Source organism: Acipenser ruthenus, chromosome 10 (genome assembly GCF_902713425.1).
Source record: "Acipenser ruthenus chromosome 10, fAciRut3.2 maternal haplotype, whole genome shotgun sequence".
Classification (NCBI taxonomy): domain Eukaryota; kingdom Metazoa; phylum Chordata; class Actinopteri; order Acipenseriformes; family Acipenseridae; genus Acipenser; species Acipenser ruthenus.
In genome coordinates, this window is record NC_081198.1 from 48,865,773 (window position 1) to 48,893,769 (window position 27,997).

The 27,997-nt window shown below is 45.5% G+C and overlaps 2 protein-coding genes across 6 annotated transcripts; one reads left to right on the forward strand and one right to left on the reverse strand.

Annotated features, from left to right (window-relative positions):
• Window positions 1–313: 313 nt before the first annotated feature.
• On the reverse strand, window positions 314–7,686 carry LOC117403013 (lariat debranching enzyme B-like). 3 transcript variants are annotated; one of them, XM_034004841.3, is made up of 9 exons: window positions 7,555–7,686; window positions 5,816–6,084; window positions 5,168–5,292; window positions 4,866–4,946; window positions 4,376–4,461; window positions 3,656–3,880; window positions 3,227–3,304; window positions 2,209–2,354; window positions 314–1,644 (listed from the first exon to the last, which is right to left on the reverse strand). In XM_034004841.3, exons 2-9 carry the CDS (start codon window positions 6,010–6,012, stop codon window positions 906–908), a joined length of 1,677 nt encoding a protein of 558 aa, XP_033860732.1. In that variant the 5' UTR covers window positions 6,013–6,084; window positions 7,555–7,686; the 3' UTR covers window positions 314–905. The 3 variants fall into 3 exon arrangements, with proteins under 3 accessions (XP_033860732.1, XP_033860740.1, XP_033860723.1); XM_034004849.3 differs by lacking the exon at window positions 7,555–7,686 and adding an exon at window positions 6,883–6,955; XM_034004832.3 differs by lacking the exon at window positions 7,555–7,686 and adding an exon at window positions 6,767–6,947.
• Window positions 7,617–27,991, forward strand: armc8 (armadillo repeat containing 8). Of its 3 annotated transcripts, none has more exons than XM_034004775.3 (22): window positions 7,617–7,716; window positions 9,268–9,344; window positions 9,569–9,640; window positions 10,171–10,313; window positions 10,824–10,921; window positions 11,706–11,798; window positions 11,894–11,974; window positions 12,355–12,430; window positions 12,737–12,827; window positions 13,334–13,394; window positions 13,639–13,839; window positions 14,212–14,307; window positions 19,786–19,868; window positions 20,505–20,586; window positions 20,941–21,027; window positions 21,219–21,311; window positions 21,537–21,686; window positions 22,981–23,076; window positions 25,561–25,656; window positions 25,854–25,926; window positions 27,151–27,244; window positions 27,481–27,991. In XM_034004775.3, exons 1-22 carry the CDS (start codon window positions 7,672–7,674, stop codon window positions 27,512–27,514), a joined length of 2,022 nt encoding a protein of 673 aa, XP_033860666.1. In that variant the 5' UTR covers window positions 7,617–7,671; the 3' UTR covers window positions 27,515–27,991. The 3 variants fall into 3 exon arrangements, with proteins under 3 accessions (XP_033860666.1, XP_033860674.1, XP_033860683.1); XM_034004783.3 differs by having other exon boundaries at window positions 7,664–7,716; window positions 9,271–9,344; XM_034004792.3 differs by lacking the exon at window positions 7,617–7,716 and adding an exon at window positions 8,126–8,293.
• The last annotated feature ends 6 nt before the right edge of the window (window positions 27,992–27,997 follow it).

A 27,997-nucleotide genomic window follows, 5' to 3' on the forward strand; every position in this document is an offset into this window, starting at 1 on the left:
ATCCCTAGAGCAGTACACAATACCAGCCCCATTTCAGTGAAAATGAATCAGAAATCTCTTCAGAACCTAATAAGTGCTAACCAGGCCAGGAGAGATCACATACTCAAAAGCAGCGAGTTCCCATGTAGTGACCCGGCTCAGCTTCGGGGATCTGGCCCGAAGTGCTACAAGATTGCACCCCAACACGGTCCTGCCCAGACAGGACATGCAGTAATTTGGACCTTCCAAGAGCTAAAGCTACTGTTTGTTTCCCTTGGTGCATCAAAATATTTGTCAGGACAAATTCAGTAAAACAAAAGCAAGCTCACAAGTGTCAAGTAGAACATAACATTTTAATGTGCTTTCTGACCTAAAACAAAAATTAAAATCATAGTGTAATCCAAATCTCTGTGGGGGGGGGTAAAGGGACACTATAGAGGTGTCAATTTTGAAGTCTTTAATCATTAATTAAAAAAATTCATTAATCTGTTCTCGGCTGTTGTTTTAAAAAGAGGGTTAGCATTCTCCAGTTTCAGAGAAACAAAACAAACAATAAAAATAAAACAAAGTTCTGAACGCCAAGATTAGGATGGCTCCAACACACTTGGCTCATTCCGGTTGTGTTACATGATTAAAATAAAGTAAAAAGGGAAAGCCAATGTTTACAAACACACAGAAAAAATGTAAACAGTGTTGCACAGTTTACAGACGCAGCAATACCTTTTCAGAAAAAGAAAAACCCCAAATTACTGGACAGCGAGCATTCAGCCAGCAGATGGCCAGCGATCTCTTTAAAACAATTCCTCTGAAAGAAACAGCAACAGCATACAATCCACAGGAGGCAGGCGGCACTGTGCACTAAATAAAAACCCCACCGCCACGAGAACTAAAACAAGCCGAACTAGAATAAAAACGTGTGAAGACGATCAGCAGTCTCCCTCCTCTTCCTCCTCCTCTCCCCGTGCAGTGTAGATGGTCTGATTCCTCCTCTTCATCTTTTTCATACCCTGGCCCGTGGCTGCATTCTCCCCGCTGATGCGCTTGGGAGGCCGTGCTGCGCTGCTCTCTCCACTAGGGGGCGAGCTGTTCCCCTCAATGCCATCTGTTAACCCTGCCCCCTCGTGCCGTTCCAGCTCCTCATTGGTGAATTCCTCCGAGGACGACACCCCCATGGGTTCGGGCAGGCTGGCAGAGAGGGAAAAGGGGGGTCGATTCTCAATCAGCCCGTCACTGCTGCTGGTTCTACTGGGAGAGGGCAGGACGAGGCGTGCTGGGGGGCTCTGTATCGCCGCTTCCTCGCCTCCCTCCTCCTCCCACTCCTCTTCAATGGTGATCTCATCAGGGTTGACGGAGCTGGACAGCCCAGAGGTGTCAGTGGGGTATTCGCTGGGCTCCTCTGCGCTCCCTGTGCTCAGGTTATCCTCCTGCTCCTCCTCCTCCCAGCCTACCCCCTCAGTCCTGCATGCGTTGGGGTCGGTGAGCCCCAGGCAGGCGCACAGCTCTGTGGTTTGGGGGTTCACTGCATAGGTGGGCTCTCGCTGTAACTGGGGGTTGTTGGGGTCGTAGTGGGGCGCCGTTGCGCTGAAGTTCTCAGGGACACAAAGGTCACCCCCCAGGTCAGACTGGACCTCCTTCAGACCAGACTCAGAGGCGCTATAATCCCACCTGAGAACACCAGGGGGCAGCAGAGACACACAGGTTAGTACAGCACTCACTATCTGGTAACCCCAATCTGATTATATACAGATTATACACAATACTCGATACCCTGTGTGATTACTATTGTTCAGTTCAGATGCAAAAGTACAGTACTAGCTTTACACAGCAAAAACAAAAAATCATGTAATACGGACAGCATTAATGAAGGGTCTGTGCAAGTAGTGTCAACATGGCCAAACCATGAACAAGCTCCAACCCTAACCTGATTCATTCCTTTCTTAGTTTCAAGCTTACTCCCCTGTCAGTATCTTTCTTTTGCCTCCCCACTCACTAGCTTTACTAGCTCAACTCATACTTTCTAGGAGAGATAAACTCCCCTTTAAGAAATCTTGACCCATTCCATCCTCTCACCACTCTCTGTGTAAAGTCTATCTCCACTTTGTTTCCAGCTGTCCTCTGGTCCTGGTTTGTGTGCTTTGGTTAACAGTAGTGGTATAAGGGTTAACTCTGTTGACTCTCATTGCGCTGTCTGGTCAGTGTTTGAGCAGGCTGTGCCGGGGATCTGCTCACCGGGAGAAGAGGCCGTTGTTCTCTGGCATGTTCCAGGTCCTGGCGGTCGTGTTGACCAGGCCGGCGGTGTTCTTCAGGATGGACAGCCACTCGGGGTCGTACTCCAGCCGGTCCGAGGCACTGGGGTCCTGCTCGATATCCACTATCTGAGACACAGCCATGGAAACGGGTAAGGGCAGGGGAAGACACAGGGCGGTGCACCTACAGGCCTGACACTGCGTTACTCTGGGGTGTGCAGTACCTCGTTTCCATGGCCCGCTTTGGGTTGAGAGGTGCATGGAAACGAGGTGCAGGCTCTCTTAGTAGTTATCTCATGCAGTTTGGGGGTGACAAAGTGTTGTTGTGTGAAATTTTACAGTAACCGTGTAACTTATTATAAATCCCCCAAAAAATAAGATAGTACTCAAGAAGTACTGCTAAGTTAACACTGGATTTGTGTCAGGTGCTCTATGCACCAGATGACATCTGTACACAGGATAGGATGTACTGGTCTTGTGACAGCTCCTTCACAGTGATTCTCAATGTTTTAGAACAGCAACACCAGAACTGTCATAAAGCACAATTGTATCAGGCAGTAAAAAAGGCACCCAAATAAAGTTTTCAAATCAGAAATAGATTTAACTTTTCACATTTAATTTTCGGCTTGTGAGTAGCCTGCAGGTTTGGAAAAATAGCTTTGAAAATCTCTCAGTCCTGTCTTGAGAACTACATTGTTGAAAATCTATTTATCAAAAGACACAGTGCAGGTACCAGCATGCAGCAGGTTATCCATAGTGTTGTATTTAAAACATATGCATATCTTGAATGGATGAGATTATACATATATATATATATATATATATATATATATATATATATATATATATATATATATATATATATATATATACACACACACACACACATATATATATATATATATATATATAAATAAATATATTACATTACATATATATATATTATGCAGCCATCTGTTTGCGCTTCTTTAAATCCCTGACGTGACAGGAAGCCCACTCACCTGCAGGAAGTCTCGGTGAGGCAGACACTTATCGAGCGACAGGAACTTGGTTGCCCTCGGCAACAAGTCCTTTTGCGCCTGGAAACACACAACACACACAAGCCTGTATCAAGCTTTAATTTACTGCGACAAACTGTATGTATGAATAATCTTTGAACAGCACACATGCAACCAGGTGGTCGAACGCTGTTACTGCAGTTACCAACATTTCTTGCTTACAGGTTTGCAAGGTTTCTTGAATTTCTAATTTGATGGCATAGTAATTTAATTAGTAATGACTTTAACTGGTCATTTAATAGTGTTTTACTGTAACATGGTGCAAATTTCACTTTTGTTTTCCGGCTAATTCAAAAATGAAAGAATATTCGCTAATGTGTTTAAATTTTAAAAGACCAGGCCTATGAATGCATACATGCAAGCGAGGCTGACCTGGTGCTGCACGTAGGCTGCGAACTTGACGTGCAGGTGAGCGGAGAACCAGTATGCAGGCTGCAGGTGCTGCAGAAGCTCCGCCGCAGCCGGGCTGCCCAGCGAGTTCGACTCCACTTCCTGCCGCAGGAACGACTTCCTCTTCAGCAGCTGAGACTTGTTGCCATAGTGATAGATCCCTCGCGGCCAATCGTGAGACAGGAAGATATCCATGGGCTGCCGGATCTGAGTGAACACGGTGAGCAACAATCACCCATCAACTGCAGTGCAGACACACACACAGTTTACAGTCTTCATGAGAACTACTCTGCACTGAAACCCATACTGTAGATTTACTATTCTAAAAACTCCACATGGGCACGGAGGGGGGATCAACACAACAATGAAAGCTGAAGTTAGACATTACAATATGTTTAACCATTGCAGGGATGTTCCCATAAGGCCAGGTTTTTCTTACCTAGTAGGGACTTTTTTTTTTAACCTGTAAGCTCTGTAATTGAGCCCCCACACATGCACACCATGCTGGGGAGCAGCTAGGTGAGCAGCCCCTGGGCTAACTGCTGCTTGCCTTGCCTGATGCAGAAGCAAAAGGCTGACTACATTAAACCTGGGTGCTGCCTGGCTCTTGGAAACAGCTTGCTGACGCTTTAGGCTTTGCAGAGCACTCTGGTTATGATGTTTGCTTTGAGAACTGCAGATGAAATGCAGCCTCCCCCTCACCTGCTTCAATTTGAAGACCTCAATGTTTCTCACGTGGTACGCACTCCTGACAGTCTGCTGGTCATACGGAGGGCATTCAAAGTGACCTGGATTTGAAAGGAAGCTCAGTATTAATACCTGTGCAGGGAACATGCAGAGGAAAGTTGCATCAGTTACCGACAGGTCTGCGCTGTGTTTGCATGGAGCACCGATGCACTTTATCCTGAGCACCGTGTGTTTGTTAATAAATGTACAGGTCTGTACAACCAAACAATGAGCAAGTCCTGAATCTCACTCCTTTGCTATTAGTGTGCCTGTCTGTTGAGACTGATCTCTCAACACCTTGTGTGTAATCGAGGTCAGCTGCAGTACTTCTGAATTGCAAGGCTCTTAAATGATTTTCAGTACATCCCTAATAGTAAAGCTTGAACAATGATATGCTGACTGTCCCAAAGTGAGTTGCTAGACCCTGCTATGGATTGCACTGTACTATAGGGAAGTGTGCAGTTACCTTTCCTGTAGTCATGTGACTTGAAGATCCCAGACAGCCCTCCAATCCGGACCCCTCGATACCGGACCACTCCTGCGTAGCCTGTGGGAGACATGACCAGTACAACCAATTAATTAACCATATAAAACAGTAGGAGATGGGAACACACAAATCAACATTACCAATGCATCAATTAGATCACTCTCCAACATGAATTCATCTCCTGTGACGGCAGGGAGAGATGATCAATCACTCAATCGCCAGTAGGGCAACAGGGAGGAACGGATAATGAAGCATTTCCAGTGAATGGGGCTCAGTCTTACCTAGGTAGTAGATGTTGGGTGCTACCCAGCCCCCGTAGGGCAGCTCCTGCATGTGATTGGACGCTTCGTGGTTGCCCCCCACGAAGATGGTGAGGACAGGAGCCGCCTTCTCTCCAGAGTAATACCTGAGACACACACACCCGGTCAGTCTGGACTGTGCTGAACACACTACTATTAAAATTATTATACCTGACTCTGCGAGGGGCTGTGAATGTAATCATCATTAATATTATTACTATTATACCTGACTCTGCGAGGGGCTGTAAATGTGATCACCATTAATATTACTGTTCTCGTAAGAAGCCAGACATCTCTCCTAACTAGCAATCCAGTTACGAGTCACATCGCTGTCACAATGGATGAGAGCTTGGGCTGGCGTGCCCCCACATTTAAACACATTGGAATTGCTTCAGCCAATATGTACCGTTTTCCAAAGACTACAGATTTGTGTTCAGTAACTGTTTTGAGGATTGGCGATTGTTATTATTATTGATTACTATTATTAATACTGTGCTCCGTGGTAGCAGTGTGCTGATGCTGGAATGACTGACTCACTTGTAGGTGGTCTGTATTATGATCATTATTATTATTAATATCATTACTGTGCTCAGTGGTAGCAGTGTGCTGATGCTGGAGTGGCTGACTCACTTGTAGAAGGTCTGCATCTGCCTGTATTTCTGCGGCACTGCCATGCACTTCATGTCGGCCTCGTTGCGCACGGCCTGGAAGTCTCCGCAGCACAGCAGCAGGTCCACCTTCACTCCCTCCTTCCTCTCCAGGAAGGCAATGGTCTCGTAGATCTTATCCAGCTCGCCATGGCAACAGCCTTCCACCGCCACCTTCATCCTGACGAAGCAGGGAGAGATCTCCGACACACCTTTACCAGGGGGCCTGTAGGGCTACAATTAGCTATGACTCTGGGAAGCGAACAAGAAATAAGGAGCAATTTATTTAGTAAAATGAAATATGCACAGAAGTTGCTCATAGATTTGTACAGGATGAAGGCACTTTGTGATCTTCTGTCTGTGTACAATATGCACTGGAAAAACTCATACCAGGGATGGAAATAAGACTCCCATTGCAGAGCACTTCACCCATTCCAGGTTTTACTACGAGCTTGATCAGCCACAGTGTCTAGGTAACAAACTCCAGATGCGTCTTATTAAATTCATAGCAAAACCAGAACTGAATCAAACTGCTATGAAATGAGAGCCTTATTTCCATCCCTGTTCTCGTTCACTGGCTGTACCATGCAGAATTACATCAAGGTACAGCGAGCCCGCTCAGTACCTAATATTAACAGTCTCAATACTGGGTGGACACGTCCTTGTTTCTGTTCCATATCCCAAAAGATCTAGTTCTGAATCAATTTAAACAATGGGGAAAAAAACAAGGCAGAAGCAACTGTTGCCTGTGCGACATTACTACGTGCGTATACACCTCTTTATGTGAAGATGTATTCTGCAACCTAATCCAAGACAACATACCGTATGTATTCACAAGACCTTTCGTTTAAAAAACGCACTAAAACCAACTCCACACATACACAAACACACTACAGTGAAAAGGCAGAAATGGATTGAAAAAAAGTGCCCCCACCTGAATCCACTCACTGTACATGGGACACTGACCAATGCGAGTTACGTTTAAAGAAACACCAAAGACAACAATTAATAAAATAAAAGTAAAATAAATTATCAGTAAAATCGTCCCACCATGACGGAGACCAAACTACGCGCCTGCGCTCTGAAGCTCCGGAAAGAGGCGCTACGGTGAACGAGTTCCTGTGATTTGCTAGTGCACTTTCAACACTTTGAAAGTGTCCTGTACTGATTTAATTGTCTTAAAAATACAAATAAATATGTAGGAAATACCCTATACTCTTACAATGGGAATTGAGTTATGCTTTAATTTTTAAAAGATGTCATTTTGTTCCCTAAGAATTCGTACGTTATTTTGTGCAATTACAGGGGGGAGCAGTGGACCAGCTTTGAGAACCTCTGGATATCAAAGTAAAGCACTGAAGTATATATCTTATATAACCCAGTGTAAAGTACTACTCAGTGGAAACTATACAGGGGTCGGGGAAGTTACTTTAAAATAGGTTCTGTTTTGTTGCCCAGACAAAAACGTCATTTGTTCCCTTCTGTACCCCGCAAACTCTTGCTGACCTGACAGCCCAATGGATTGCCGTAACCACGCAACTCAACGTGGAAACCGCCGAACACAAACCTGCCTTATTAAACGATTCCTTGTTAATCTTCAAATTAACATTCGATAGAGTCTGGGAATCGTTTATTAAGATTAAACAAATAAATAAATAAATAAATAAATAAATAAAGTGTGAATAAAATCGAAATCTGGTGCGGAAAAGATAAAACTCCTACCATGATTAAAAACAGATAGCAGGTGTTTGTTGTTAATAGTATTATCGTCCAGTGAAGCTGCGTGTTTGTTTTTGTGGAAAGTGCTGCTCCGGTTGGGGCGGCTGTCAGGGGGAAGAGATGGCGTGTTTGCTGGAGGCCCCTCTCCGTATCAGCGTGCTATCTGTGAGTCAAACGAATTACACAACTAAATAAATATATGGTTGTTGTTGTTTTTGTACAGCGCTTACGCAACGCAGCGGAGCTGTGCACACGTTAAACCGGCTTTCGTATTGCAGGGTTGCGCTGGGGCAGGAATCTGATTTGGGTTGTAAACATGATGGCTTACGATTGCTGACACCGAATTCAGTAAACCTGCCTTTTTTAATTATTATGATTCTTATTATTATTATTTACGGCACGCTGTTGCTGAAAATGGGCTATTAATAAATGCAATCTGTGCAGAAAACGCCCCTGTGTCTGAACCTGTTTTATTGTAAACAACAGAGAGGCTGGTGGTATTTTAGGGGCTTCTAAAGGAGACGCCCCCTTGGCAGCACTAGCTGGCTAGTAATCAGCAACGGTACACCGTGCAATTCAGAAGCGCTGGGGCCTGATGATCACAACGTCTCTCTGTCGTTTGGTTGAGTAAGCAAGCTGTCACTTTCGTTCTTTCTAGAAACCAACTTAGTTTTTTCAGGTTAATCAAAACCCAGTCTCTTCCTTGAGCTCTGAAGCTTGATGTCGATTGTGACAAAACATGGTAATCATTGCAAACACCACTTACTTATATAGTTTGAATGAAAAACTCTACTATGATTAAGTAACCAGGCTATATCGTGTTGTGCGATCGGTCCTGAAATGATGTAATGTTTTCTCATGATAAATATACCTGTTGACAGGGACATCCGTGTTTTTTTTTTTTTTTTAAATAGCCTGAATATATTTGAGTTCTAAGGATAGGCAGATTTTAATTGAATATCGTGGATATAGATTCATCCACGTGCGGTAAATTAAGCATTTGGAAATCACAACATGACCAATAATAATAATAATAATAATAATAATAATAATAATAATAATAATAATAACGGTCTCCTGTGCTGGTATTTTATTTAGCAGAGCATGTTCAACCAGTTAATTGTATCAGAAGTGTTGCTCGGATGCAGTGCCTGGTGTCTGTGTTGTAACTGTACCTAAGGGTTAGCTACACCTTGCATCTGTCAGTGTCACACAGGAACATGGTCTGTCACAGTGATCAATGCAGTACGGTTGTTCCTATGATTTTCCTGTGAAATGAATTAGTCCATAACTACTATAAGGCTGCCTGATCAACAAACATTTTGCTGCAAGCTGTGATTTAGATGGATAACAGAGATATTGAAGCATGTAGAATACCAATAGTCTAGCACTAACTGTTCTCAAGATTTGGCTGTGATTTGAGTACTGGCCTCCTAGCTGCTGTTCAGCTTTTGCTCTTAGGAAGACCTCAGATATTTTTAACCAATGACCTATTATGCTGGAATGAATTATTGTGACATCACAACATGACCGTTGTTCTTTACAGGGTAGTAATGTAGAAACGTGTTTACTGCATGAATTGTTCCAGACCTAAACATTATTTTGTTATTGCTTCGTGTGCACTTCAGAAATCGTGAAGTCAGTGCCCACGTTTCTAGATGTATCTGTGTTTGCTGAGCGGCTCAGCGTATTAAAGTGGGTCTGTGTTTCCCACAGGAGGTCACAGCTAGCAGTCGCCATTATGTTGACAGACTCTTCGACCCAGACCCACAGAAAGTGCTGCTGGGAGTCATGTGAGTAGCTGCACTTCTATGAATAAAATATATATATGATACAATGTATATACTGTAACAATCCCTATAGCAGCTTGGGCCTCGGCTACTCACAATACCGCGGTAAGAGAAGCTGTGGGGCTTTCCTGAAAGGCAAACCCACATACGCCCTGAGAATGCGCAGCTCAGCCCGTTGGCACTGAGTCATAGTGAAGCCGTGTTTGCTGTTTGTTTTGTGTTTTCAGTGACATGAAGAATGCAGTCATCGGAAACAACAAGCAGAAGGCTAACCTGATCGTGCTGGGAGCTGTACCCAGGTAACTTTCTGCCCTTCTTGCTTTCAGTTTGAATTGTTTTTACACAGACGTCTAGCAATGAGAGTCCCGAGAATAAGGAATATTGCATCCACAGGGGTAGAGCGGAGTGTGTGTGGATATATTTATGCGAGGGTTGGGTAAAGTACAAATGCACAAAGGGACTGAGTATTTGAGAGATGCTGGGATGAAGTCATTAATAAACTCTGCCGGGGGCTCAAGCAAAGGTACCGGTTATCAGATTGGAAGTGTGTCGGGACAGCATCGGCTGTGAAAGGCGCTGTGTCCAAGGGTTCTGCTGCTGCTGCTGTTTTTATCAAGCCCATTGGATGTGTTTCTGTTCATCGGTCCACACATCAGTTCAAACCTCTGCGAGGTTAATGTCTGATGTGCAAAACCAGCACACCTGACTGCTCTTACTGCGACCATTAGAGATCCTTCACTAATAAGAGAAGATAATCTTCTTTTCAAGCCCCTGAATTAAAAGCAATAGTTGGTTTAAAGAGCTGTTCTTGTTCTTGTTGCTGTGGCAGGCTGCTGTACCTCCTCCAGCAGGACTCCTCCGGCGCGGAGCTGCGGACCGAGTGTGCCGTGGTGCTGGGCAGCCTGGCCATGGGCACCGAGAACAACGTCAAGTCCCTGGTGGACTGCCACATCATCCCTGCCCTGCTGCAAGGTGCTGCACTGCCAGCCTTGAGCACTGGGGTTAGAGCTGAGAGACTGGAAGGGAGGCAGTGTGGGCTAGTGGTTAGAGCTGAGAGACTGGGATGGAGGCAGTGTGGTCTAGTGGTTAGAGCTGAGAGACTGGGAGGGAGGCAGTGTGGTCTAGTGGTTAGAGCTGAGAGACTGGGAGGGAGGCAGTGTGGGCTAGTGGTTAGAGCTGAGGGACTGGGAGGGAGGCAGTGTGGTCTAGTGGGTAGAGCTTAGAGACTGGGAGGGAGGCAGTGTGGGCTAGTGGTTAGAGCTGATGGACTGGGAGGGAGGCAGTGTAGGCTAGTGGTTAGAGCTGAGGGACTGGGAGGGAGGCAGTGTGGGCTAGTGGTTAGAGCTGAGGGACTGGGAGGGAGGCAGTGTGGTCTAGTGGTTAGAGCTGAGGGACTGGGAGGGAGGGAGGTGTGTGTGTGTGTTTGTGTTGCAGTCCTGACTTCTCTCTCTCTCTCTCCCTCGCTCTCGCTCTCTCTGGCAGGTCTTCTCTCTCAGGACCTCAAGTTCATTGAGGCTTGTCTGCGCTGCTTGCGGACGGTCTTCATCAGCACTGTCACTCCTGTGCAGCTCCTCTATACGGTGAGACTGAGATGCAGCTTGAATCAGTCACTGTCAACTCTTTATTAATAGAGCATTTAGTCTCAGTTAATATTGCAAGGAGGAACATTTTTTAAAATTGTTTAGAACTGAGAATGCCTGGAGTTGGGACAAAACGTTTCACCACAAATAGTCATTAGCAAAGTTGTACTTATTTTTTTCAAAAAGGAAAATAATCCCACCCAATAAAGTTACCAAGCCAAAGATAAACTGCTCAAACATTTAATTTTAGTGGCTTATTGTAGTCTTAGGTTGCTTTTTCTTAGGCTGCTTTGTAAGTAACAGTGGCTGTGTTTGTATGTGTTGATGGTTTCTTCTTTCACTCTGTCTCCTCTGTGTCTCTCTCTCTGTGTGCTTGCAGGATGCAGCAGTGATTTGTATGTGTTAATGGTTTTTTCTCTCACTCTGTCTCCTCTGTGTGTCTCTCTCTGTGTGCTTGCAGGACGCAGCAGTGATTTGTATGTGTTGATGGTTTCTTCTCTCACTCTGTCTCCTCTGTGTGTCTCTCTCTGTGTGCTTGCAGGATGCAGCAGTGATTTGTATGTGTTGATGTTTTTTTCTCTCACTCTGTCTCCTCTGTGTCTCTCTCTCTGTGTGCTTGCAGGATGCAGCAGTGATTTGTATGTGTTGATGGTTTTTTCTCTCACTCTGTCTCCTCTGTGTGTCTCTCTCTGTGTGCTTGCAGGATGCAGCAGTGATTTGTATGTGTTGATGGTTTTTTCTCTCACTCTGTCTCCTCTGTGTCTCTCTCTCTGTGTGCTTGCAGGACGCAGCAGTGATCCCTCACCTCATGTCTTTGTTAAGCCGGTCAAGACGCACACAGGAGTACATCTGTCAGATCTTCTCTCACTGCTGCAAGGTACTGCTTCTTAGGGTTCTAGTGACATTTCAGTGAAGTCATTCCTGTGGTTATCCTACCTAGCTCCTGAACGTTTGTGAATCTTTTCCTTTCAGACTCCAGACCATCAGACGATACTGTACAACCACGGGGCTATCCAGAACATTGCACACCTGCTGATCTCCTTTTCATACAAGGTGAAGCCCCTGAGCAGAGCAGTGTGGTCCTGGTGTGTTGTCTCTTTACTTAGGATGTCCCTTACAGAATTAATAAACACAAACCTTTTATAATGATGACAATTATTTCCTTCTCCATCAAATATAACAGGTACAATATAATAATACTGCTACTAATAATAAACTCGCTGATAGGCTGTGATGACAGTAATCTATTTACTAATACCCTTTACTTATTCATTCTATGTGTCATGGTTTCATTTCTTTTTTTAAGTCAGATGTTGAAACACAGGGAGCACTTTCTATAAAAGGTTGTTTAGCCCTTTGAGGAGGATCGCTGTCCAGCTGCTTTGTTTATTCTGGTCTTCAAACTGACGCTGGTTTTGTTTCTCTTCTTGCAGGTACAAATGCAGGCACTGAAATGCTTCTCAGTCCTGGCCTACGAAAACCCTCAGGTCTCCATGACTCTGGTGAATGGTGAGTGTCGCCTGAACTCTCTGTCTAACCCTAACCCTGAACTCTCTCTCCCTCTCCACTCTGTACCCCCTCATGCCTGTAAACAAGACTGCAACACTTCACGTAGTTCTGTAGTTTCTTTGGTGTTTTTCAGCAACTATTGTCCTTTCCTCAAAATCAACTTACTGTACTGTACTCACTAAGGGCCTGGCAGTCTTTTGGCACCATAAAGCTTTACCATTCATAGCCTGTAGTAGATTACAATGTGAGTGTTTAACTGTGATCGTGCTGTCTAACCCCCTCTCCCTCTCCCTCTCTGTGTTTCAGTGCTGGTGGATGGAGAGCTGCTATCTCAGGTATTCGTCAGGATGATGCAGAGGGACAAGCCCATTGAAATGCAGCTCACAGCAGCCAAATGGTAACTCTGAGTGTGGGGTGTCTCTCTGCTGCCTGGGCAGTGCGTACAGTGCAGACCTCGCCTCCCAGTCTGTCACTCAGCATTTAGTGTTCCAGCTCCTTCACTTTGGAACTCGCTTCCAGGTTCTGTTCAGAATGCTGAGTCAATCACTAGTTTTAAATCTAAGCTGAAAATATTCTGTTTTCTAATAGCCTTTTAATAGAGAGCAGTTTAGAGCTCTTTTTAGTTCTACTGTATATCTGAAGGTTAATGGTTGGACTGCACATGAAGGACACTATAGAAAAGGTATTATTATGTTATTGGATTAGTTATGGTCGTGGGGGTTGATTTCTAAATGAGGTTTCATTTTGTAAATCCCCTTTAATATTCACTGAAAAAAAAAATGGTATTTCTGTGCAGCCTCCATCGTCCATTGTGGCCAGTACACCAGAACTGTCAAACCCCTGAACCTCATCGCTGTATCAATGTGTTGATCTGAAGCTGTTCTCTCTGTTCTGTTCCCCCAGCCTAACGTACATGTGCAGAGCTGGAGCCATCAGGACTGACGATAACTGCATTGTGTTAAAGGTGGGTGGACATTGGGCTTTTTTATCAAAGAAATGCTGGCTTGTCTAATTCAGTCAGGGTCTGTGTTGCTGAACCCTGCTCTCTCAAAGATGTTATTCCTCCACCATCTGTCACACTTCCATTTTTGCATATGTCTAGAGCATGACTTATTCAATTCTAATTACAACTTTTCTTGGATAATCTATACTGTTCCGAGCAAAGGTTCAGTGCCTCAGTGTTAATTATCTCCTCTTTCCTCTCTCAGACTCTGCCCTGTCTGGTGCGCATGTGCAGTAAGGAACGCTTGCTGGAGGAGAGGGTGGACGGCGCAGAGACGCTGGCCTATCTGATTGAGCCGGATGTGGAGCTGCAGAGAATCGCCAGCATCACTGACCACCTGATCGCCATGCTCGCAGACTACTTCAAATACCCCAGCTCTGTCAGCGCCATCACAGACATCAAGCGGGTAAGAGGCTTGATTGCCCGTGCAGCGTGATTGTTGTGCAGTGCACAGTGTGCAGTTTGCAATCCTTCTGTGTGATTGCTGCCTGTGCAGTGTGATTGCTGCCTGTGCAGTATCCAGTCCCTCAATGTGATTACTGCCTGTGCAGTATCCAGTCCCTCAATGTGATTGCTGCCTGTGCAGTATCCAGTCCCTCAATGTGATTGCTGCCTGTGCAGTATCCAGTCCCTCAATGTGATTGCTGTCTGTGCAGTATCCAGTCCCTCAATGTGATTACTGCCTGTGCAGTATCCAGTCCCTCAGTGTGATTGCTGCCTGTGCAGTATCCAGTCCCTCAATGTGATTTCTGCCTGTGCTCTCCCCCTCTCACTGCAGCTGGACCATGACCTGAAGCATGCCCACGAGCTGCGACAGGCGGCCTTCAAGCTGTATGCGTCTCTGGGGGCAAACGACGAGGACATCCGGAAGAAGGTGAGTCTGGGGGAGGGGCGCCCCCCTGCCCTGTCCGCAGGACGGACCACCTGAGAGGGACACAAGGGACATTAGAGAGAGACAGACGCTCACACACACACACGCACTGCAAGCACTCGCATGCGGTGTGAGCCTGCTCTGTGAGAATGAATGAGACCACTCTGTCGGGTGAGCGTGGGGCCGCCACAGAAATGCCAATCCAGAGCTGCTTCTGTGTCCGAGCACATGTCTAACTGACGTTTATTTATCTCAAGCACTTTTACTGCATGAAAGCAAAGGGTCATTATTTGCCTACTCTCATATTCTTTTCTTTCTTTTATCAATTAAAAAAACGATGCGTCTTAATTCTTGTGAAGGACTCTACTCTGGTTTTTGCTATTGTGCTATTGTAGTTTTTTTTATTTATTTTATTTTGTATTATAAATCCTGCATTCCTCTCATTCAATCCAGTTGGGGGGGAAAAAATCTGCAGTATATTCATATATATCTCAAGTATTTCCGTTTTTATATGATCGCAAATTTGAACCTGTATGCTCTGCCGATGTGTAGTAGTAGCCTGTGTGGATTTTGTTTTGTGATGATGATGATGGTGATTTAATATTATTAATGCTTATTACTGATGATGGTTATATTTGCTGGTGATGCTGCTGTGCTCTGCTGATATGAATAAAGCTCTGTGCAATCACTCTGTTTCTCTCATGGGAAGTGGTGTTCTCAGCTCTCTGCGATTTCGAATGAAACAAGTGGATCTGTCGTAGGCAAATAGCACTGACTGCCATTTAACAGAATACCAGCAAAGCAGCCTGCTAAATGACAAAGGAGAAGATTCAATCCCTCGGCATTGAGTGGAAATGATGGATATTTTGCCTTCTGCCTACAACAGATAAACATACTGTTCTGTACATGGGGTTTCAGAAGTCTGGAGCCACAGCCCAAATAGAACAATGTCACAACTGACATCTACTGCTTAATTCACAAATATTTACTATCGGGCTGGGACCATCGATGAATTGTTTCCAAGAGGGTCATCCATGACTTTCTAAACAAACACAGGGATGGAAATAAGACTCCTATTGCACAGCAGTTTCACCCATTCCTGGTTTTAGTGCGGGCTTGATTAACCACAGTGTATCGGTGACAAGCTCAGATGTGTCTTATTAAACTCGTAGTGAAACCAGGAATGGATCAAACTGCTATGGAACAGGAGTCTTGTTAACATCCCTGGAACAAGTATTATAAGCCATTATGGGAATTACAGAGCTATAGTCCTGCTTGCTAGAGTGGTTCCAGAATTCTTAATCATCCAGTTTATTAACAAACAAACAAACAAACAAGCAAACAGGAAGCCTCTGGACAAAGAGGGGATGCTGCCTCCTCTGTCAAGCTGTATACAGAATCACACAACAGAACAGGGGGGGTCTCTGAAGAACTGCAGGAATGAACACGTTCAGAATGCTGGTAACCAATCAGAACACTCCTCGGAGTGCTGGCACTTCTTGATAAAGCACTGCGGCATGTCTGGGTTTGTGTTAGACTAAATATGAAATAAATCCCTTTAAACACATAGTGATGTATAAACACTGAGGCTGAGCCCTCTCTATTTGGCATTGTTGACAGTAGTTAAACAGCTTAATAAACATGTAACATTTGGCTGCTGATTAAACACTTTTTTAACACCCCTGCAGTAGAAATAGATTTAATCTCCAGTGCTTCTACCTGGATCAAGCTGCTGTACAGTAGACAGGTACAGACAGAGATTTGGGTAAAGCTGCACCAAGCCTGTGCAGTGTGCAGCGCCAGTGTGGGTGAGGAATCAGGGCAGTAGACAGGTACAGACAGAGATCTGGGTAAAGTTCCAGTGTGGGTGAGGAACAGGGCAGTAGACCGGTACAGACAGAGATCTGGGTAAAGCTCCAGTGTGGGTGAGGAATCAGGGCAGTAGCCTGAGGGTTACATTTTAATCAATCGTAGCGACTTTGTCAAAAGTACCAGATAACAAAACAAAACAAAACAAATGTGATAAACCTGCATGCCTATAAACCAATTGCAAAAATTTCTAAAAAAAATCAAATAAAGTGATGAAAAACTCAAAGGACTCATGCTTGTATAATCTAACGAATAGCATTCTTCATGATTCTAAAGTCCACCTGAATAACAGATTAAGCTCTAGGGCTCTGTGGGCACATCAACCTTTGGTTAAAAAAAAAAGACAAACAAAAGAAGCAGTCCTGCTTTAGGTGAAGAGTTCAGCCAGTCGCTTCCATGGGACATGACCGCAGTAGAATCCTCTAGACCCAACCCTTTCCACGCGCAGGACTCTGCAGGTTTCACGCGGAGGAGAGAAGGGAACCCACGCAGCTCGGGAGGTATAGCCCTCCAGGAACCACTGGGACTCCTGATACTGTGACAGGGCAGCAGAGAAAGCCAATCTCCACCGAACTATCTTTGACATTTTTTTTTTTATTGCAGAAGAGGATTTTGCAGTTGAAAGATGCTGTGCTGATACACATTAAAGAACTAGGTGGCAATGTGGAGGCAGTGTACAGCAAACAAGACTCCTGTATCCACAACACAAGGGAGGACAAGGATCCCTTCATTTTAATCTCAAAGCTCTGTTTATTCATTCTGCTCTGTGTTGTGCAAGGGCCTTTCCACAGATTTGAACCTGCAACATTTTAAATGATATTAGAAAAAATAAAAGTGGCACAGTGGAACTGTTACAAATGGGCCAGGAGTTGGGATTAAGGACTGGTTTCACTAACCAATAATTTTGGAGTGCCTTACCTAAGGTAACATCAGTTAGTCCAAAGGCAGTTAGTGCTAGGCACAGTCTGTGAAACCAGCAGGATTTATAAACAGTACTGCACATTTTTAACTGATTTATCCAATAATTAGCTAACTTAAATTGAAAAAAAAAACGCTGTGCAAATATAAAGGGTTTAGAGTGTACTCTGTTCCAAGCCGAGCCACTGTGTACAGCTACTGGCACTTGGACACAGCTGCCCATGGAGTGTACAAAGTGTTGGAATGGGGATCTGATAGAGAGCGGTGGGGTCCCCTTGCCTGGAGAGCCTGGCCAGGTGCATCCCTTCAGGACTCCAGTAAGAGACTGAGACCGGGTGAGATGGCAGGGCAAGTAGAGTGAACTGCAGTCACCCCTGGATATCGCAGCATGTGGTGCAGCTCTGTCTGCAGTTATGTGCAATGCCCATATTTGTGGATTTGCCCCTCTCCCAATCGCCCAATCTCTGTCCAGTTGAGACCACGGGATGGACTTGAACAGTGTCCAGAGAGGGCAAGACGGCCCAATCTATTTTTTTTTTCTTGGGGAAGAAGGTGTTAACATTGGATGGGAAATATTTGAGAATGCATGTTTGTTTTCAATGAAGCCAAGTGTAGGGGGTGAGCAGAAACGAGACCTTTCAAACTAATGCAAGGCATGTCTGGGCAAAGCTTGGGTGTCTAATAAATTAAACCTGCTGTAAAACCTTCTAAGGCTAAGACTGCTATATTCAGTGGAGACTTGTTTCATAACCTCAGCTGTGTTCCAGCCCAGTCACGTTTCAAAGTGTGAGAAACTCTGCAGTTTTGGGTGCTACAAGGCAACTGGTTCATTTAAGTTTTTTTTTCTTTGTACTTTTGTTGTGTCAGTGGGAAGGTGAGTTTGTTTTTATCAGTCTAGTTCTAGGATGAGTCAGTGTGTTGCATTGATTCCATTAGAACTGAGCTTGTGGAGGAGAGATAGGTAGTCCTGGGTTCAAATCTCAGCTTGGTGTGCACCTCCTATAGTCTCAGTTCTTCTATAGAATCAGCCCAGTAGTACTGCTGTCACTGCTGATGTCTCCCTTTTAAAGGTAAGTGGGGTTCTCGTAACTTCATTGTGCTTAATGCAAGGCTTTGTTGTGCAGTATTGGGCCACGGTTTGATGCAACAGCTATTTTGATTGTGTTACCGTATTATCGATGACGTGGCAGTTCAGTCCAACGACAGACTGCTCTACATTGATAATTTTTCAGAAGCGCAAAAGGAAGAGGTTTGTTGGAGTGTGTTGCAATGCCCTGGTCTTGATAATAGATCCAGACCTGTCCCGCTGACCCGCTTCTCGATTCAGGGTTTCCATGTAGCGGTCTTTCAATGCTTTTTATTTTCATTTCACTGCCTTTGGACCAAAAAAATGTATGAGGTACAAAACTCTTTGGGACACATTTTTATCTATTATATGAATTGCTTTTGGAAAGGAGAAAACAAACAGGTGTTCCGAGAGCAGCAGGTGCTTCATTCTTTCAACATGGTAATTGGGGCTTCACTTACGGACCTGCCAAAACCTTTCCCAGGTTAATCATATTTTAAAATGTTCAAATCCATGTTTAATTGAAATAAAGTGCTTTGGGATTCTTCAGTGAAGGCATTCATTTTGATGTGACTGCTTGTGGCACAAGGCTTGGAAAGTCAAGCAGAAACCCAGTTATTTAGAATGTGTTTTTTACATTCTCTGATATACAGAATCTTTGTGTTCCAGAACGCTGAAGTTCAATAACGTCATGCCTCTGTGGGCCATATTTTCAAAGCCTTTGATCTTTATTAACTCCTAGGAGAAAATTCTGCATGAATATTACAAATCAGAGCAGGACCCCTGGAGTGTGTATGTGGGTTAGTTGTTTGGTTCTAAGGCTGTTGTTTTTTTTAATTGAAGACACGAGGAAGCTCTCTATTTGTCCTGTTGACTTTAACAGGTACAGCAACTGGTAACTGGAAAATCAAAAAGTGTAGCTAATATTGTGAGATACATTGTTGACTGCGTAACTGGTCGTAGATCTCCCAGTTTAAAAGGTTACAAAACATCCTCCAGTGTTTACAAGAATGGCATCGCTTTACCTTTTACTGTTCTCTGTGTTATTATCATTGCTGCTCTGTGTTTTTCAACATTATCACACACTCTGCTGGGGAATAGATCGGAGAACATTCAACATGAGAAAGAGGATTGAGCTCATGAACGTCGTTAGTGTATCCAGGTCATGCTCCCATCTCGGCTCCCAAGAAATAATGATGGCATTATTCTCCAGCTAATTTATGACCTATGACGTGTGAACAAAACATTTAAAATGGTTCGGAAATATGTCGACAAACATATCACTGCACTGTGGACAACACAGGATACAGCCAGTGTAAAGGCTATGTGCTTCTTATAAACACTGCAGGGCGTTCTGTAACCCACAAAACAATACCAAAATTCAAAACGCTGAATTTAAAAACAAACAGATTGCTGGTTATAACTGAACCGCTGAATATTTTCAGGTCTTGCAATGATCTTCTGGGAGTGTCTGTTGGGTTTCTCTGGTCACCCCTGGAGAGGAGGGCAGTCTGGCGGTGTGTGTTGCTGCGTGTTCTTATTGTCATTATTATTGTTGTTATCTTGACTGTCTCCTTGCTGTTCTTCCTGCTGTATGAATTTATGCAGCCCTAACCTCTCTCCCTTAGATAATTGAAACTGAGAATATGATGGACCGAATTGTCAGTGGATTGTCAGAGTCTAGTATCAAGGTGCGGTTAGCGGCCGTCAGGTAGGCAACTCTTCTCTACCTTCTCTTCTCTCCACACTGTTTGCTGGGTGACTCCCTTCTCCCCTCTCCCAGCACCCTCCACCCCTGTGAACCCAGGAGGGGGTACACAGATCCTGGATAGACATGCCAGAGCTTGACTCTCTCCAGCATTGTCACTGCAGTGCAAACAGCGCTGTCTGATTTGTAATGTTTTTACTCGTTACGCTACCTGATCAAGTCTATTGGGTGAAGGGAGGTCCCCTCTTGGTTTGGGGTCACCTGCGTGTTGCGTGCAGTGTAATGTGATCCTGTCAACAAATATGGCGGTGTGACGATTCAGGATGTTTAGTTGATCAAATTGTGTTTGCTTCTGTCTAGTGTCTTGATAAAACATTTTTCTTTGCCTTCGAACTGTTTCTCACTTCTTCTGCCCTAAAATAACTGCTCTTTGTCTCCAGCAGTGTGCTGTAGTGTACTGTCTTTGTTGTGCACATTTCAGACCTGTCCAATATTTGCTCTACGGATTGCACTTGAGTGTTCAAGGCAGTGGGAGCTCAGTGGGAGTTGATCTCGGAGGGCCAGTGAATGCTGCTGATGTCGTCTCTCCTCTCCCTTCTTCTCCTCTCCTCTCCTCTCCTCTCCTCCGCTCCCCTCCAGGTGTCTGCACAGCCTGTCTCGCTCCGTTCAGCAGCTCCGGACCAGCTTCCAGGACCACGCTGTGTGGAAGCCGCTGATGAAGGTGAGGAGGGAGTGGCAGGCAGGTAGTTGAAGATGCAGAGATGGAGACGGAGGCAGAGAGGGGTCATACCTGCAAGTCGAATAGAGAATCATTTTGGCAAATGCCTTCGTTAGTGTTCAAGCTACTTGTTTTATAGAGTGACATTTTCAGGCAATATTCCACCAGAACAGCCTTGATTTTTAGCAGCTTGGATAAAATTGTTGAAAATGTCACCTGGAACTACTAGGTATTGCATTCTGTATTGTGTTCCAAAAAAGAATGGACTGTGCAAAGGCCACTCCATCCTGAAGTACACACTCATATACATTCTGTCTCCTCTCTCGCTCCCTCCCTCCCTCTCCCTCTACCCCCTAGCTACTACAGAACGCTCCGGAAGAGGTCCTGGTCATGGCCTCCTCCACACTGTGCAACCTGCTGCTTGAGTTCTCTCCCAGCAAGGAGGTGAGTCTGAGCAAGAGGTCTCATGCACAGTAACAGAGCAATCCTTCACTACTGTGTGCAGGGTTAGGGGGATTGCTCTGCCATCTATGTATATGATGGTAGTTAACAAGTACTGGTGTCATGGTCAGTGCATTGGTCAGTGTTTGATTCTGGCTTTCTCTGTGAACGCCTCGCTTGCTGTGTCCCTGCAGCCGATCCTGGAGTCTGGAGCGATCGATCTTCTGTGCAGCCTGACTCAGAGTGAGAGCCCAGCGCTGCGGGTCAATGGGATCTGGGCACTCATGGTGAGTATCCACACTCAATATATATATACCCCCGTACTGAAGCAGTTTGATACCCTTCTACTGTATCGATGAGGTTATAATACCCACTAGTTATTGATGAGAGGGCATGTGAAAACGAGAAGCAGTGTACAGTATACTGCAGGTGTCCCTGATATCTGTGTGAGATTCTCGCCTCCTCACTCACTGGTACCTGTGTGGTCCCCCCTCTCTCTCTCGTACGTGTAGAACATGGCGTTCCAGGCAGAGCAGAAGATCAAGATGGATATCCTGCGAGCGCTGAGCACGGAGCAGCTCTTCAGACTGCTGTCCGACCCTGATGTCAACGTGCTCATGAAGACCCTGGGACTGCTGAGGAACCTGCTCTCCACACGGCCGGTCAGCACAGACAACCACACGGTGCTGCATACGCACTGACATGCACGCACACGCACAGACAAGCACACGGTGCTGCATACGCACTGACATGCACGCACACGCACGCACACGCACAGACAAGCACACGGTGCTGCATACGTACTGACATGCACGCACACGCACACGCACACACAGATACTGACATATATACACACGGACACAGACACACACACACAGATACTGACTTATATATACACACAGACACACACACACAAACAGATACTGACATATATACACACACACACACACACACACAGATACTGACTTATATATACACACAGACACACACACAAACAGATACTGACATATATACACACAGACACACACACACACACACACACACAGATACTGACTTATATATACACACAGACACACACACATACACAGATGCTGACTTAGCAATCAATCAATCAATCTTTATTTTATATAGCACCTTTCATAGTGGACCACCATCACAAAGCACTTGCAGTGCTTGATGCAGATGCAGTAACAACAAGAAAATCCATAATACTTTAAATACAGAGACATTCATAATACATGCTATACAGTAAAAAAACAATGCATAATACATTAAATACAGTGAAACGTGCATTATACATGATAGTAGCATAATACATGAAATAGTAGCAGCAACACAGTAGCTAATAGCAGATCTCAGTCTTAAAGAGCATGGAAAGCAAGAGAGAACAGATGGGTCTTGAGAGTTGATTTAAAGCAAGCGACGGTGGGAGCATCATGCACCAAAGCTGGGAGAGAGAATCGGAGCCATGAAGCTAAACAGGCTTTCTTGAAGTGTGGTGCACTTTTGCTTGGGGATAACAAGCAGGCCAGAGTCGGAGGACCTCAGCTTGTGGGCAGGGACATAGCGGGTCAGCAGGTTTAGGAGGTACTCCGGACCTGTGTGATGAAGGGCATTGTAGGGGAGCAGGAGAGTTTTGAATGTAATCCTGAACTTTACAGGTAGCCAGTGCAGCTGGGCAAGACGGGGGGTGATGTGATCATGTTTTTTACATCTGGTAAGGATCCTGGCAGCGGCATTCTGAACTAGCTGCAGTTGGTTTATGGTGCATGCTGGGAGCCCACCATAGAGAGAGTTGCAGTAGTCGAGTTGAGAGGAGACAAATGCATGACAAAGTATCTCCACATCCAGCAGGGAAAGGTAGGGACGGAGTTTGGAGACACACGCACACACATACACGCAGTCGCGCACACACTGACACACACAGGTGATGGTGTTCCTCTGTTCTGTTGACAGCACATCAATCAGATCATGAGCTCTCACGGGAAGCAGATCATGCAGGCGGTCACTCTGATCCTGGAGGGAGAGCACAACATCGAGGTCAAGGAGCAGGTGGGTCACTTCACCTTGCAGGGCACGCCACTCATTTCATTACACTGCACTTCATGCCTGGACCAGAACCACTGCTTTTTTGACAGAGACGAATAGTTGGGATGAACTAAACTAAGAAAAATGAATCCTGTATTTGATATCTGGTGCTCCGTTAGAGAACGTACTGCTTCACCACGCTTTGTTGTTTGTGCCCTGTATTTATTATATTCATGTTCTAAAGCGTCATGTCATTGGCCTGTAACCACAGCTGCATTTCCGTCTATCTGAAACCGTCGCATCTTTCACTGCCTCATTACTTCACAATCACGTGGCGTGTGATTGGTCGACTATCAGAGGTGGGCGGTCCCTGTTGTGTTGGACTGCTCGGTGCTCCCCCGACTTCATAGCAGCTGCACTACAGTCACTTCACTGCACTGCACCAGTTGGGTTTCTCTGGGTATACTGCTGGAAAACACTACAGCTGGTCCCTATGAGGCACTCAGATTCTCATTGCAGTAGAGACTGGTTGTGTTTTAATTTACCACAAGGGGGCACAACAACACCATGGTTTCCCTGCTGCTGCCTATCAGCGCACAACTGTAGATTTAAGAAGTCAATGGACCTGATTTTCCACTGTAGGCATTTATTATGGAGGGTACAATTTGCCTGTAATTTGCCCATTGGGAAAAATATTGGCCTCTGTCTGTTACCCGACAGTGTAGGTCCCCTGGAATGGGAATTGGAATTGGAATTGTAAAAAGGAACTGACCCCAACCCTGGTCCAACCCTGGTTGTGGGATCCATGATTAAAATCTGTGTTTGTTGCTGGTCTATAACCAAACATTTCAACTGAATTAAATCACACCGGACTTGGGGGATCATCTGAAAAGTTCTACGTTTGTTATAGACCATAAGGGTATGAATATAAAAAAGTCCATGTTCATACAGTTGTTTGGGGTCTATTGAGTGAATGATCCCTCCCCACCCTATACCTCCCGCCCCTGTGTGTTCCCTCTTCCAGCTCACAGTACAGCCCTCCCAATAAAACCCTGGAGAGAATCCTATTGCTCCTCAGCCTCACTGAGCCTGAGCTCTCATTCCCCTCTGCACTCGCTATCTCTTTCCTACGCACCCACACTTCTGATAAATTCAGTTCAAGCATTGCTGGTTAAATTGGGCACCTGGGTGATTTTGAATCGATCAACAGACGTTTAATTGAGGCTTGCAAATGAAATAAACATGGTAATCAATAATGAGCTGGCTGCCGCTTGTGTGCATCAGCTGTGCTTTGATCTGAGAGGTGGCAGACCCTCATTGCTGGAGAGCTGGCTGGCTGGCTGGCTGCAGGCTCATTAGGAGAGAGGAGTTCACCTAACACACAATAACATGGTGCACAGCTCACCCTGCGGCCCAGAGGAATTGGAATATACTCAGCAATCCCCATTGCGCTATTAAAACAAAGCTCTCGTTCATGCATGCTTGGCAGCTGGTAACCTTGCATGCAGATAACAATGTGAAGCTCTCGTGTGAAAGCTGTACCTCCTTACACAACACAGAAAAAGGTCAGTTTATGCAGAAGATGCGTATTAACATTTTAATGATGGCTTTAAAAAATGACCCCAGGCTTCATGCCACATCTTGCTGTTTAAGTCGTTTTGTCATTGAATCAAACAATGTGCTGGATAATCATCACTGATAATTGGATTCTATGTAAGTGTCAATCTGTGTGACCGCATTCAAAATATCAAAGTGAGGTGAAAGGCCTTCATAAAGCCAGGCTACGCACGTCAGTCTCATTGCTTTGTGCACCTCCCAGGTGACTGTGACAGGCTTCTCTCTGCTGTAGTGCCAGCGTGGATTCCATGTCCGCAGGGTAGCTAAGCTCACGCTGATGTCTTCGGCGAAGGCCTCAATTGGATTTGCCTGGAATTGAATTGCAGTTCCTGTAATGACTTGTTCCAAATTGCTGTAATGACAGTGTCGTCATCACAAGGACCCCTGTCTGAAAGGTGAGCTGACGCATAATGACAGTGTCGTCATTACAAGGACCCCTGTCTGAAAGGTGAGCTGACGCATAGTGACAATGTCGTCATCACAAGGACCCCTGTCTGAAAGGTGAGCTGACGCATAATGACAGTGTCGTCATTACAAGGACCCCTGTCTGAAAGGTGAGCTGACGCATAGTGACAATGTCGTCATCACAAGGACCCCTGTCTGAAAGGTGAGGTGACGCGGAGGGGCTCAGATGCCCTGTGGGGCTGGGAGAGGTTGCCTCTCTGGAACATTGGCCTCTTTCCTAACCTCATGTTTCTCACTCTGCCGCAGAAGGCGATGAGTTGTATGAATCTTCCCCTCTGTGCTCCATCACTCCATCGTACAGTGGTTGATAGCCAAGTGTCTTCCTGTGTTCTAGGCTCCAGTTTCACACTGGTTCCTGTGTTACAGGGTTCAGTTTTACTCTGGTTCCTGTGTTCTAGGCACCAGTTTCACTCTGTTGTTTTTCAGACACTCTGTATCTTGGCTAACATTGCTGACGGAACAACCGCCAAGGATCTGATCATGATCAATGATGACATCCTACAGAAGATTAAATATTATATGGTGAGTGTGTGTGCATGCGTTGACAGTATATTGTAAAAGTCCTGAATGTTGCGGTAAGTCAGATAGGATAGCAAAGTAAGAGGAAGCCCTCCTAAATGTAGAAGAGCTGTCTATGGTGATGTTAATCATTTTCACACACTATCGATTAGTGAAAAGTTATCTGTTGTCCCAGACCTCTGTCCCTCTCTGTGTTTCAGGGGCACTCCAATGTGAAGCTGCAGCTCGCTGCCACCTTCTGCATCTCCAACTTGATCTGGAACGAGGAGGATGGTGAGAGAGAGAGAGAGAGGAGGCAGCCCTCTCCTCTCCTTTACAAACCCATCAGTGTTGAAGGCACATTGTTCAGTAGAGTTCAAAAGTCTGGGTGCCTTCATCTAAACAGTAGAGTCTGGTTTGCATGATCATCAGGTTCATACTGAACAGTCAGCTACCAACCAGGTCCTGTTATAGGAGCGCAAGCCCAGGGCTTTAAAACCGATTTCTTATCTCGTATCACCTGCACCCTTTCCTTCCCTTCACTCATGCCTTAATAATAATGTTAATAAAGCTAGTAAGAGGTAAGGGAATAGTCCCTTGGCCATGTGCCTTGCCAGTGGTAGTGAGACTGTGCTAGTTTGCCTTAGAGCAACAGATTCTACCTTCTGTTGCAGTGTGCAGCTGTGAGGGGTGGTGTCTGCTATTGCAGCTGTGAGGTGGTGTCTGCTATTGCAGTGTGCAGCTGTGAGGTGGTGTCTGCTATTGCAGTGTGCAGCTGTGAGGGGTGGTGTCTGCTATTGGAGCTGTGAGGTGGTGTCTGCTATTGCAGCTGTGAGGTGGTGGTGTCTGCTATTGCAGCTGTGAGGCGGTGTCTGCTATTGCAGCTGTGAGGTGGTATCTGCTATTGCAGCTGTGAGGGGTGGTGTCTGCTATTGCAGCTGTGAGGTGGTGTCTGCTATTGCAGCTGTGAGGTGGTGTCTGCTATTGCAGTGTGCAGCTGTGAGGTGGTGTCTGCTATTGCAGCTGTGAGGGGTGGTGTCTGCTATTGCAGCTGTGAGGTGGTGTCTGCTATTGCAGTGTGCAGCTGTGAGGTGGTATCTGCTATTGCAGCTGTGAGGGGTGGTGTCTGCTATTGCAGCTGTGAGGTGGTGGTGTCTGCTATTGCAGCTGTGAGGCGGTGTCTGCTATTGCAGCTGTGAGGTGGTGTCTGCTATTGCAGTGTGCAGCTGTGAGGTGGTGTTGTCTGCTATTGCAGCTGTGAGGTGGAGTCTGCTATTGCAGCTGTGAGGTGGTGTCTGCTATTGCAGTGTGCAGCTGTGAGGTGGTGGTGTCTGCTATTGCAGTGTGCAGCTGTGAGGTGGTGGTGTCTGCTATTGCAACTGTGAGGTGGTGTCTGCTATTGCAGCTGTGAGGTGGTGTCTGCTGTTGCAGCTGTGAGGTGGTGTCTGCTGTTGCAGCTGTGAGGTGGTGTCTGCTATAGCTGGATGTTTAGATATTCTAAAACCCTTTATTTTACAGGCTCTCAGGAGCGGCAGGACAGGCTCAGAGAGATGGGTTTTGTAGATATTCTACACAAACTGACGCAGTCCGCTGATCCCAGCCTCTGTGATCGGTGAGTCTGAGGAAGGGACTGCAGCCTGGTTAGAGAGGCTGGGGGTTACACTTTGGGGGGGGGGAAAGACTAGAACCAATTCTACTGAAAATTATCCCGGAGATTTTAATGTAGTTTTATGCTTTTTAAAAGGAATATTATTTTTCTATAATTCATCTTAAAAACATGCCTAACCTCAGCCGTTGTGAATTGACCTGTTGATTTTCTTTCTTTCTTTCCCTCTCTCTCTGTCTCAGAGCAAAGACTGCGATGCAGCAGTACCTGGCTTGATGGCAGCCCCCCCTCAACCCCCCCAGTCGGGGGCGAGATCACTGATCCGCCGCTTGGAGGTCGCTAGGAGGTCACCTAGAGCAGCAGCAGCAGCTCCTGCTCCTCTGCCAGCGCAAGCAGCTCATCGGAAACACGTTCATTTGAGTTTTGGGTTTTTTGTTTTTGTTTCGTTTTTCGAAGAGAAATCTTTCAGGATTTATTAAAGATGAAATTAATTTAAAAGAAGACGACAAGAGAGGAACACTCACTCACTCGCACACAGACTCTGCAGAAGAATCTTGTTTTGTTAATATGGGGTGTCCTATCTTCTTCTTTTCTGTGTACAGACTGAGAGAGAGAGGATGAGGGAGAATGAGGGCATGAGCGCCCAGGACACTGAGAGTGAGGAGGAACAATCTGAGGGGAGGGGGGTCTCTCCCAGTTCTAGTATGCTTTTCTTTTTTAAGGGCGAGGTAAAACATAAAAAATACAACGAAATTCTGC

Excerpts from the sequence above, each read along its gene's own strand:
- LOC117403013 (XM_034004841.3), bottom strand. The coding sequence starts at position 6,012 with ATGAAGGTGGCGGTGGAAGGCTGTTGCCATGGCGAGCTGGATAAGATC. Across the intron at positions 4,462-4,865 it reads GTCACATGACTACAGGAAAG|GTCACTTTGAATGCCCTCCG; the intron begins GTAACTGCACAC and ends TTTCAAATCCAG. Across the intron at positions 3,881-4,375 it reads AGGTCTTCAAATTGAAGCAG|ATCCGGCAGCCCATGGATAT; the intron begins GTGAGGGGGAGG and ends GTGTTCACTCAG.
- armc8 (XM_034004775.3), top strand. The coding sequence starts at position 7,672 with ATGGCGTGTTTGCTGGAGGCCCCTCTCCGTATCAGCGTGCTATCT. Across the intron at positions 9,345-9,568 it reads AAAGTGCTGCTGGGAGTCAT|TGACATGAAGAATGCAGTCA; the intron begins GTGAGTAGCTGC and ends TTGTGTTTTCAG. Across the intron at positions 12,431-12,736 it reads CTCCATGACTCTGGTGAATG|TGCTGGTGGATGGAGAGCTG; the intron begins GTGAGTGTCGCC and ends TCTGTGTTTCAG.